This window comes from Colossoma macropomum, unplaced genomic scaffold (genome assembly GCF_904425465.1).
Source record: "Colossoma macropomum unplaced genomic scaffold, Colossoma_macropomum, whole genome shotgun sequence".
NCBI lineage: Eukaryota > Metazoa > Chordata > Actinopteri > Characiformes > Serrasalmidae > Colossoma > Colossoma macropomum.
The window spans coordinates 13,902,548-13,915,627 of NW_023494797.1; the positions used below are offsets into that span (position 1 = coordinate 13,902,548).

Below are 13,080 nucleotides of genomic sequence, written 5' to 3' on the forward strand. Positions count from 1 at the left end.
CACACACACACACACACACACACACACACACACACACACACAGTAGGAAGCTGTGATGCACTATAGATGTTTCCATAATTGAGAAAATTGAATATAATTGAGAGTCAATTTATAATAATTATATTATTAATATTAATACTTAATATCCAGAATGCATCATATTTTAAAATCTTGCTGATCAAACACCTATTCATAGTTCTCAATGTCAATTAATGACTAAAAAAGGATAATTACAGTTCATCATTATTAATCATTTTTACTATGTAACTAACTTCTTATTCCCAAAATACTCTAAAGCATAAATAAACCACCGGTTTACATTTTGGTGTCTAGTTTACCCACTTCTACCAAAACTAATAAGAACAGAAACACCTAAACTAAAATATAATGGGAGAAAAAAGGAAGCATATGCCTCTTCCACAGGGTTGCACAATTAATCATTTTCATATCAAAATTACAATTGGAAAGACTACAATTTTGACACTGCTGGAGATGCTATTTAATTATATCCTGCTTACACATTCCAAAAGGGCCTGGAGGTTCAATTATAGAAAATAACTGCATTTAAATCAAATTATTCAGCAGAAAAAATTGCAAACAGATATTTTCCCCAAATTGTACAGCCCTCTTGCACTCTTCATATCTAGATTTGAGTAAGACTGCTCACCTTGGGAAGGCCTTTATCAGCCATTGCATTCAGCCACTGGATGACATTGTCTGTGTGTCTGAAGTGGAGCCCAGTGGCCTGCAAGAAGTGCACAAAAACAATAAAAAACAGAACAAGGCCATGAATTCTTTGCACATGACAAAAACAGCACACCGCCCCTCGAGCAGAATACATTTTGAATCCGCTCTCTTACCTTGTAGCGCGTTTGCTCACGGTCATAGATCCTCTTCACAGACACGATGTGGGGGGCGAAGAAGTTGCCAAGCTTGGCCAGGTAGACGCCGTTCCGCAGGCCCTCCTCCAGCTCTGTGGTGGGCGGCAGCTCCTCATTCAGACAAGCCTCCATCCACCTGCAAAGCACAGAGATATAAGAGATTGAGCAAGATACAAGGAGATTAAGCTCTGGGGAAAAATCCCACTGTAAAACCAGTTTTCTAATAGCCAGATAAGATTTGGCATTAAAATAACTATGCAAATAAGAGCACTGAAAGACCACAGCTGGGATAGTTAAACTGAGTGTTGGTTTACAAAGATCACATCATTACAATGTGTTTGTAGAACCTACTACCCAATACGTTGTCCGATGATTTTAGCAACACCTTTGAATATCTTAACAAAGCTGGTAAAAACACCACCCACACCTACAAAGAGGCCAACTTCAATCGGCTTATCCTATCAATGCATCCTTATGCCAAATGGCCTTCATACCTTCAGCATCTAAATGATAATAAACTGGTGACAGCATATGCCACTCTTAATTGTACCACTCTCTTATTTATCCTTGAACGTCACTGGTTCGTCTGTTTCCATGAGTTAAAACAACATGCCAGCTGGTTATTTCACTTGCACAAGTTCTTCAAATTCTTGTAAACACTTCAAACCACTAAACTCACACATTTCAAAATATTCCCTGAAGGCCTGCAAGAGGTGGATCAGCTGCACAGCAACTCTTCTGTTCAATGTGGAGAGAAGTTAAGGACATTTCATCATAGAGTCAAAGTCAAGTGTTGAGTGAGGAGCGAAATATAGGTTCTCCAAAACACAGAGCTACTTTTAAGAGTAGAGCAGCAAACAACAAAAGACAGTTAATACAATAAATACAGGCAACACAAACACTAAACAAACACTCTTCTACACAATAAACAATAACTATACAACCATTAAGCACAGCACAGGAGAGGCTAGACAGTGTACAATGGGGTTGGGGAAAGAAATAGGCCAGCTGTAAATCCACAGCAGCAAAGATTGCTGTGCATGTATTATTATCAGTCCACTGATAGTTAGTAATAGTCCTTAGCAGCATAACCACAATTAGGCTACTTAGTTTGCTGTAATTGTGCATGAATTGTCTGCAGGTTTGCAGCTGAAACTTACAGTGCATTATATTCATATCTATATTACTATCAGAGTTTCCACAAGTAATTCTGATGCCAGTCACAAAAGGGTAAAATTTTGATATTGGTGTTATTGTTGCGCAAAGCCTACACTGTGTTATAACACAATATGACAGGCTAGTCCAAACATCCGCATTTTCATACATGGCTTTTGCCGACTTAACATCAAATGTACCTTAAGTTCAACAGTTTGATATGCATACGATTTAACCAGCACTCCTGAAGCCAGTTTCAAACTGGAGGGTCGCAGCACAAACAGCAAACTAAAGAGGCTTTATGAGCCTACTTTTCTAAGAGTGCATGTATCAGTCTGACTTTTCTGTGTTTTAGAGCAAAGGACAAAATGCAAATGTCTTTATTGACTGTCAAATCAGTGACCTTCTAAACATCATACTCCTATGATCAAATAAGCTTTAATACTCCTATGATCAAATAAGCTTTAATACTCCTATGATCAAATAAGGTTTAATACTCCTATGATCAAATAAGCTTTAATACTCCTATGATCAAATAAGCTTTAATACTCCTATGATCAAATAAGCTTTAATACTCCTATGATCAAATAAGGTTTAATACTCCTATGATCAAATAAGCTTTAATACTCATATGATCGAATAAACACAGCAACAGTTACATTCCATTGGGGTATCTTCCCTAAATGCAGAACAGCAGAGGGAGGGTTCACCGCAAGATTTCATTTGCTTTTAACGTAATATGGCGTTTTTAAATCGGCCAAATGCCTGTATTTACCATAAAAATGATTGCCATTTACCATATGTTGGTAATGTTGGTAAAATGTTTGTTTTTATGCTTCTCAGACGTTTGGTTTAAAAGGGCTGAAGCGACAGCCGGGTAAAAAATGTAGCAGATCAGCAAAGATATGTCTGGTGTCTGAAGTTTATTTCTTGCATTTTACACTGGAGCTACAAATCTAATGTTCTCACAAGTAATGGAACCTTCTACCCCACCGATTAGCATTACAGATTCATAGATAACAGTGTGTCATACAGTTTTAGAAACCACATAAGCAGGTCTATTACAGATTACTTAACAACTCCTCAAGGCAAATGTGCGATGATCTGGGTATGCGTATCTGCACAATGCTAGTTGGTGCGACATCTCCGTTATATATTAGCTGCCTTGCAGCTCTAGTGCAAAATATGAAGCAAACTTCAGACACCAATGTCTTGGTGTTTTTTAAGGAAATAAGTCCTGAAAAGTTGTATTTTTTGAGTAGGTCCTGCATCAGCATTGCGAAGCGCAACAGTGTAACTTCTATCTGGAGCATAAAATAAGTCACTCAATCTCTAGAAATGCAAAGTATTCTGTTTCTTCTCTGCTGAGAGGGGATCCTCCCCTCCCTAGCTGTGAGCACAACACTACTGAAGCTTGTCTGGGCAGTTACAGCAACTATATAACAGTTACAGCAACTGTGTAATAGAATTTCTCAATAGACTAATGTAAGAAAAACCACTGCTAGTGCACATGGCTAACAAGTACAACTCGCAAACAAACAGGCTGTCTCTCACACACACACACACACACTTTACACAAAACATAGTATTATACTGAGCCCCACCTTGGCCCCCAGGCCCCCACCCAGGAAGTGCCCATGCACTGTAGCCCCACACAAACTCCACATTGAGAGGGATAGTGGCCAGCCTTACAGCTTCAGGGGAACACGGTGAGACACAGTCGTCCTTTCACTCTCTCACACTGACATTCACTCACTAATAGCTCTTTATCAGGGACACGCCCGGCTGCGCACACACCAGGTCCACACCCACCAATTAGTCACCGCTGTGAGCGGGACTGGAGAACGTCCACAGTTAAATTCCAGCACGAGGACACGTGTCGGGGGTCAGAACCAAAGCTGGGTCATACGCAAATGTTTCTAAAGTGTGTCTGAGGTTTGGACAACACGGTATAATATAAAAGACATTTTCACACCGAAATGAGATCAGCTTCTCCTACTCACTTATTAATGTACTCATCTACAACAGGAATTCCACAGATTGTTCAAAAGTTCTGCATAATTCAAATGTTAAAATGTGAACAGTCATTCAGAATGTTTACAGTGGAGTTGATGGGAACCAGGGGTTGCAATGTCTCCAACACAAATGCAGCCATTTTATGTACTAACCAACACTGTTTTATACGTAAATGTTGATAAAGGTGAAATTGTGCTAGATCTGAAGAAAATAGGTTTTCTTTGAGGACTACTTTGTCTTAGAACAGCCTACGTGTAGCCTACTCTCCACCACAATGACTTCAGAAAATGTGTTTTAGGCTAAAGATTTCTCTCAAAACTATTATCAAACAATTTCTCAGGCATCAGGCAGCGTATTCAATATCATTTCATGTAGTATCTTTGAGGGACCTTTTAGAGGCATTAAATGATTCAGATGTCTGGTTCCCATCACCACCACTGTGAACAATTCTGACCCGTTAAGTTTCTGCAGAACAAAGCATTTCATATCAAACCACTCGGAATGACTGTTTACAGTTTTAATTAATTATAATAAAATGTGAGCCAATTTCAATTAAAGCAGTTGTAGCCAAAACATGGTCCATCGGCCTCGACATGTGGGTCTCTTAAGTTTGCCTTATTAGTTTTACACTGGAGCTATGAGGCTAATGTTGCTAACAGGTAACGTAAGCATACACCCCACCAATTAGCAGTTGTTTGGAGGTCTGAGGAGAATAAATACAATGCCCCAGGCAAGCCACATTTAAAAACTGCAATCAAAACAGGACTCTGCATTCATACGGCATTATAAACATGATTATAAACATTTATAAAAATGAATTACACTAATTAAATGAATTATAAATGAATGAATTATAGCTATGTTTGTAATACATTATGAATTGTTAATATAATGCATTATAAGTAGTGTCGATAACATGTTATACTATCAGTGTCAATGAAGTCAGTCCCAGCTTGGAGAGCGTAAAGTAAAGACAAATACCAAGCTAACGGTGGTGTACACTGACTTTCCCACATTGGGTAAAACACTGATGGCAGCACTAGTGTAAACTCTGACATTTGAAGCCTGTAATGTGCTTTACTGTGTATGTTTTAGTGTTTCAGTAAATCCTTCAGTAAATACTTCAACTCAAAGCCTCACCCTTAACACTGGAGGAGGCTTTGGTACAGTATGCTTCACTTTACTTAGAGCGGACAAATACGACTTATGAGCTCTTATAATTTGTTATGATCAGTACTTATAATGTATTATGTTAACAATTCATAACGCATAAAAAGCATGGCTATAACGTGTAGTGCATTTTTATAAATATTTATAGCCATGTTTATAATGCCTTATGAATGCATTGTAACATGTTATGAACGTGTTTATAGATGATTACAAAGGTGACATTCATAGAAAGTGTTACCCTCTCGTCATTGCCAGGATTCAAACTTGCAATCTTTTGCCACTTATTTTAATGAAACATACAGTTGGTCAGTGCTGTTAAAGTATTAAAAGCACCAACAATATACTCAGAAAGGCTTCTCATGATGTAATGTATTGTGATAATCCCATATCACCGTAATGCTATCACCCACGTATGAAACCGGAGGTGAATGTGTGAATAGGGGCAGTAAAAGAATAACCAAGCAGGCAGGCTTTCTTTTCATATGACAGGAAGCCACAAGCCATGAAGTTCGGAGGTCACTCCAATAGGAAGAGGCCAGCGCGAGACCAGTGTCTGCAGAGGAAGAAACATAGAGCCATTCTCCTTATTCATCACAGCGTCCAGCGCACACAGAGACAAAGCTCTATCAGCAACACTCCCTATCAGCACAGACTCAGTCCAGATGCTAGGACTGCAGGTCAAGCCCTAAGGATCTCAACGCATACAAACGTAAACACAACGCGCGGCCTGCACATTTTTCCCATTCAGTTCTAGAGCCTTCCACAGCTGCCGACCACAAACAGCCATTTCCGTGCTTACACAAGGACTTCAAAGTATCTGCTGCTCACTCCACCAATCAGAACATGGCTGTGAGTGAGGGGGCGGAGAACCGAGAGAAAGTCCATAAACGCAACTGCTTATTATGCACTCACAGGGAAAGTGTGATGAAACGGCTGAATACGCACCTCAACAAAGAGTTTGTTTTATCGATGTAAGTCTCTCGCCTCATTATGAGTCAATTACACTATGAGTCATCATGAAATCGGTAGATTCCTTCGGCACAAACTGGAATGCATGGAATACAGTGGCATTGAAAATAAAAAGAGACCATCTTTCATTTATTTAATCCAGGGAAAAATAGCAATTAAGTACAAGTTATTCATTTTTAGGATTTATTTCTGAGGACATTAGATATAAGATAGGAAATCCACTTGCTTAAGGAAGGAGAAAGGAAGCCAGAAAGCTTCTATAATTAGACGGAAACTATGTGGAGTATGTCTTAATGGACTGATGAGTCTAAACAGAAAATGCAACCAACTTCTAAGACTGAACTTAATGTCCTGAAATAACCCTGCAGATGTCTTTGAAAAACTGAAAGCAAGCTTTCTGAAAACTTTTCATTCTTCTGAAAAGAATGAAATCAAAGGGTGGACACACTAAACACTGAAACATCTGTTATAATATGTAATTTTTTGGGTTTTTGTGTAATTTTCTGTTACATATATGCTTTCTGGTTCTGAAACATGAAGCTTATACTGGCCCCTTTGACTGGAAATGAAGTAAATGTAAGTAAAAGGTTGGTCTCTGCTTTTCTCTTAGTACTGTATAGAAATGCGACTGAAGAACTATTCACACGGTAGTAGATTATAGAAAATAAAAGTATTTTAAGAGTATTTTATTATTGCTTTTGACCCTTGAAAATAGACTGAGAATCAATTCTAACACTGGAACAGCTGAATCACCTCAGATTAATACATTATAATGCAATGATGCACCTTAACATCCCCAGTTTGTGTGGCTGTGTGTGTCTGTCTGTCGGCCAGTGTTTCTAGGAGTGTCCATGTTTACCTTAGTGCTAAACTGTGAGGAGAGGCAAATGTGTGGTGAACGTTATCAGCCTACAGTGAAATGTGGAGGTAAAAGGCACACCTGTCCTTGTGGCTCTGGCTCTTTTTCTCTCTCTCTCCTGTGCCTCCTTTGTCTCAGCCCAGCAGTTCAGCTCGGCTCTGGAGTGACACTGAGACCGGGCTGAAAAGGTCCGTATTGTGTGTGAGCGACCGAGTGGAAACGAATGGGAGAGAGATGAGAACGAATTACCACAAAATTGCCCTGACAATTCACAAAGGCTCTTCCTCAATTCCCTGTCATAACACTCTGCAGGAAAACATCAGCGAGAGAACAATGAGAAAAAGAGAGAGTGAGAGGGTAAAAAAAAATAAATAAATAAAGCCGAGGCACAAAAGAGAAACTGGAAAAATAAATGTGTGAAAGTTTGAGAGTGACGTGATCAAGTGCTCCACAGCGTGCCAAACTCTGGTAGGGGAATTCAGGAGCTCATTCTGACGCCTGTGGTAACACTATCCCCCTTTGATCCTTCACTGACACTGGACTGAGTTTTCCTCGCAGTTTTGCAGTGTATAGATTCACTTTATTACGGTTCTTTAGGAAACAAGTACACGGAAAGGGCAATTTCACCAATTTTTCTAAATTTCTACATTATGAAATCATTGAGATGAAAACAGTCATTTAGATTTATTTAAACTGAAATGTGCTGTTATAAAGGAACATACTGAGTCAGAATTGTTCCCAGTAATGGTTCTAGGAGGCAGCACCTTTTCAAAACCTAATGTATTAAAACAGAGCAATAAAATAAAAAGCCTGGAGATGAGACGGGGTGTGTGGAGTCAAAACACCTTCGAAGATATCATTTCAATGGATTATGGTACAATTTGTCCCCTGACTAAAGGTACTGAGCTGTACCCTTGATGGTCCCACCCCAGTGACAAGAGGGGCACAACCCCAGTGACAGCTTCAGACCTTTTTTTCTGAGAGTGTATGGCAAAATAGCACCTAAAGAAAACTTCCCCGTTTACCGTTATCAACATTACATATACAAACTCACATACTGACATAAAAACTCATATGTAGACATATGCTTATAAAGACACATAGATTCATTGGTTCTTCTGGATAGTAAATAATAGCTATTTGTATTGCAGACATCACAGCGGAGAGGTGCTGAAAGACAAAACAGTCCCCAAAGAGAATTTATTTTCAGAGTAACGCTATTTTGCCATCATCAAAAATGACATGTAAACACTTAGAAGACACCCATAGATTCACTGGTCACTGGTAATAGTAAATAAAATGGATATAGTTGTGTTGTAGGTATTGTGACTCCTGGTTCCTATCATCACCACTGCAAAGAGTGGGCAAGTTTCTCTACAGTGCATCATTTCACATCAAACCGCTCAATGATTACGATTAGACGAAATTGTGTGAAATTATAACAAATCCCCTTGCATAACCAAATGTGACTGGAGGAAATACAGAGAAATGGAATAAACAATTAAAACATTATATTTGAATTATGAAAGTAGCCAGAGAAATATATTTTAAATATGTTTAAAAAAACGAGCGCATACTTTACTGAATATTACTGAAACATTACAAAATTGATGAGGCTGAAACATCATGTTCAGAACAATGCAACACAATGCATCAAAGCATTTTACAACCCTCCTTCTCAGAGCTACCAATCAACGAAATGAGTTTATGGGGTTATTAACTGATGGGTTTATGGTGGTATAAAGCTGCAGAGCGCATAGGAAACAGTACAGCGTCACTGGGATATTCCCCACTCATCTGGAATTGTGCATCCTGCCTATAACAGACTCAGTGTGTGCTCTTCACATTGATAACACAGCTGTGTGGTCAGCAGAGCATGCTCACTTCCTCTGCATGACACCCGAGGAGCAAAAAGAGCCATTCACTGGATCATAGGCGACATCATTACACGCCTACATGCCGTCAATAGTTAAAACGAATGGTAAACCAACAACCAGTTGACCCCTGAGGCCAGGGCAAGCAGGTCATGGGGACAGGGCAGCCCACGGATGAGTAACTTCACCAGTTTAAGCCAGAGACATTACTGGAGACACTTCAGTGGTTGAAATATCAGTGGAATAGCACAGGCTTTGATAGTTTGATGGAGCTGGGCGATATACCGCCTACATCAATATACTGATATACCGGCATCTGTATCGCACAACAATTTTAGTTGCAGCAATGTTGATAGACAACTAATATTATATCCATTATTTCACAAAATAGTAGTGTGGACGTTTGTTTTTTGCTTTTTAAAATTGTGTTTTGTGTATGTGTTCTAACAAATAGTCACCATTACCTGATAATTACGTGCAATTCATATAATTTGCTGCATCACAGATTATTGTACTGAATGTTTTTGTTACAGTAACTAGTGTGTTAGCTGTGGCTAGTGTTGGGGTGGGTGATGCGATGAAAATGTTGTCTCACATTTACACAACATACAATACGTATCAATATTTTGACACACAACGTACTAATAAAGCAACATCTAAAAACTTATCAAAAACTATTTTATTCAGAGTACAAAGCTTTTTAATTAACATTTCAAAGATGATAATATCCAAGATTTGTTCATAAAAGAGAACAAAAAAAATGTCATAGTCCCCATCGCAAGCTAGCGTGCCAGATCAGGACACTATAAAGCACAACTTTTGTTTCAAATATTGTTCTTTTGTAATGTTGAATGCTCTAATGTACTGAATACTGAAATATAAATTATCAATTGTTAATTATCAATCATTAATGTAAAGCACATTTTCAGCCACTCTATTTCTATTATATGGAAAAAAACATCAAATTGAGACACTACTGTACTGTATTAAACTGAATTCTGAATTTCATGAACGTTTACACCACTACGTTGAAGAAACAGCAAGTTTCCTTTCTGGAAATGTTTTCTGAGTAGTTAACATTTACAATACAAGGTTTCCTGTAAAGGCGAAACTTTAAGAAAGGCAGAACAGAAAAAAACAAAGCTATGTCAGGATTCTAGGACATTACTTTAGCATAGTATAGCATGAGTTAAATAACTTGTGCTGTATTACAGTAAGTCCCGCCCTTTAATAAAAAGAGCCAATAACCTTGTCTGTAAAGGCGGAACCAGGAAAAAGCCAGACATATTCTTACACTGACGCAAGAACAGATTTAAGCTATTGCTGTGTTTGGCTTTTGACTAATTTTAACACAGTGCTTACACATCACTGAGGAGAAATCATCAACACAGCAATAAAGAAAGCCCACCCCACCTGTGTTGTGGAGATGCATGTGTATATGTGCCATTTTTGCCAGATCTGGCCAAAATCTGTAACATCAGATGGGGCTTTATATCTTTCCTCATTCACATAGATCAGAACCTGGTCATGTTTGAGTGGAAGAGAGTGCTTGGGGGCTCAGAGCAGACAGACTTGCCTATAAAGGACTTTGTCTGAGCTCAGAGTCTGGCCTGCCTATTTCTGCACGACCTTTCAATCGAGGTCAGGAGGAGGCAGTCCCAGGGCCTGTCAGTGCAGTAGTAGGCAGGGAGGGAAGGAAAGTGAGCGAAAAAAGAGGGATGAAGGGAGGGGAAGACAAACAACAGGGCGTGTGCCCTTTCCTGCCCAAACAAGGCAGAGGCTTGGGGGGAAAGAACAAGTAAGCAGCAAAGCAAAGGAGACACTGACACTGCAGCAGAAAGTTACTACAGACTCTCGCATGGTAAACCACCAGCGTAGCTTCCCCCAGGTACAACAACCAAGCAAGTTCCTCAGCCCACACCCTCTACCATCAGCTGACCACATAATGTGCTGTCACGCAATGCTGTTCTGATCTCTTAAAATCGGCTATTTGCAAGTGAAGGTCAGTAATACGGCAAACAAATAGCATCAGGACATTTTCAACTTGTTTTCTGGGGTACAGTTAGAACAGACAGTTCAGCACCAGTACCACTACATTCAATTATGCAGGGCTAGATATGCTCTCTTGCAGGACTAAGACCATTTCTCGATTTATCAATAATCACTGATAACTGCCACAAAATTGCTAAGTAGGATTTATTTGTTTATTTGTTCCAGCCCAACTCAACATCGTCCAGATTCAAGCACACAGCCTCCCAAACATCTTTGCCAGATACGTCACATAGGAGCTCCATCTAAATGTCTTTTTAATGAATCCTGTTCCTCAAACTTGTTCTTTCCATCAAAACCTCAATTCTACAGAAGTACAAGAGGGAGTGACATTTCATTGTTTCTGTGCAGTGCTGTTCAGATAGTGCACCAACCACCACCACCACCACCACCACCGCTCCCATGAGGGAGCCAGGCCAAAGCTTTACGCATTCAAAGTGATTCTCTATTGACATTCACTGCCCGAGTTAAAAGCAGTGAGCTGAAGCGTAAGGTTAGAATTGTTCTATACAAATAATGTCTGCTTTCTCATTGTGGACATGTTCACATGCTGTGGCACGACCTGAAGCAGGCAGATCAAACAAGACATCATATTACACATGATATAGTTCTATATAGAGGAATTCACTGTTGTAAAATCAGCTTACAGTGTAGGATGCGTTTATGCAGAAATCCAGATCATTTCTAATTCTTCTCAGAAATATACCTAATTCATAATAAAGGGCCCATATCTTATATTTTTGAAGTTATAAGTGTGTGGTATGCCCAAAAATACATGTCATGGTGTAATTTAAATTTCTGAAGGTTATTGTTTATGGTTCTGATGGTGCATGGCATTTATCACCGCATTTATAAATAAAACATTTTAAATACTTGAGAAAACCAATTTTTGCAGGTCAATAATGCCTTGTTATTCTAAGATATCCCTTCACATTTTAATAAGAACAATTTTTAACAACCAAAGAAAAACTGAAATATTTTTATTGTGCAAAATAGTAAAAACAGTAGCCCTGCAGGCCTAGCAAAAAAAAATGCTAAATGTTGAGTCATGTCTGAACTTCTACAAAGCCGGCTTCTTATTTGGCAGCTTTCTGCTTCATATTTTCTGTTCCACCTTTATGGGGCACCTGCACAGGCACTTGAATGTAACTGCTGTACCGTTTAAGGTGGAATGGGAAATTTGAATAAGAAGCCAACTTTAGCTTCAATGAACTTCAGGTCATTTCATTCATACATGCGTCCCGTATACATGTGCCTCTGACCGTCAGACACTACTGGAATTTGGAAACTGTTACAGTCATGTCATTATCAGTACCAGCTGATCCAAGACTTGTTGCATAGACAAGGCCAAGAGGCTGTCTGGTGCAGCTGACCGAGTCAGGCAGCTCCTCAGCCAGGCCTCATCAATCTGGTGTCCATGTTAGGCTAAAGCGAACCCCAAAGATGTGTGATTTCTATATGTCCGCTGCCTCAAAAACAAAGAGCACTACTTCAAACTGTTTTCGTTTTCATTTGAAACGTGACAAACATTCCTGGATCAGCCAGGCAGCAAAATGGGATAACGTTTGCGTGGTTTGCTTTGTTTGTACTTGTGTTGTCTGCGCTTGTTTGTGGTATACTGGTATAACAGTTCCGATGAAACTCACACCTGTGTAGGAATTTCCATTTTGTATATCAAAAACAGTAACAGTTCATTTTTCATGAGCAACCTCACTTTATCTCTTAGAATTAAACAGGTGGATTTTTTGTTACTGTGCCTTTAAGGCCGATCTATATAAATCAGTATCTGTTCTGACTGGTGGGCCTGCACTGTACTAGATTAAAAAAGCAGTCCAGACAGATACGTTCCTTACTTATGTAAATACATTGGTTTTTGTGAACACAAAACATTTAACTAAAAACAGAACTTTTTGAGGCTTAGTTGCCATTAAAGGACTACATGGACTGAGGAGCGACTGTTTACAGACTGCATCAAACTTATTTAAAAAAAAAGAATAAGTTTCTGTTATATGGGCCCTTTAAATTGCAAGTATTTAGCCTATTAACAAAATCTACAGTATGAATAGGAAAGTGACACTGACATTGAGTTGAGGTACAAACATGGGAA

General features: G+C 39.1%; 1 protein-coding gene across 1 annotated transcript in view; it reads right to left on the reverse strand.

Annotated features, from left to right (window-relative positions):
* The window catches only part of iqgap1 (IQ motif containing GTPase activating protein 1), a 62,350-nt gene that overhangs the window by 36,531 nt on the left and 12,739 nt on the right, over window positions 1–13,080 (reverse strand). Inside the window, exons 3-4 of the mRNA XM_036584359.1 lie at window positions 861–1,017; window positions 668–745 (exon numbers count right to left, since the gene is read on the reverse strand). Coding sequence (XP_036440252.1) covers window positions 668–745; window positions 861–1,017 — 235 coding nt within the window. The remainder of the gene's footprint in view (window positions 1–667; window positions 746–860; window positions 1,018–13,080) is intronic.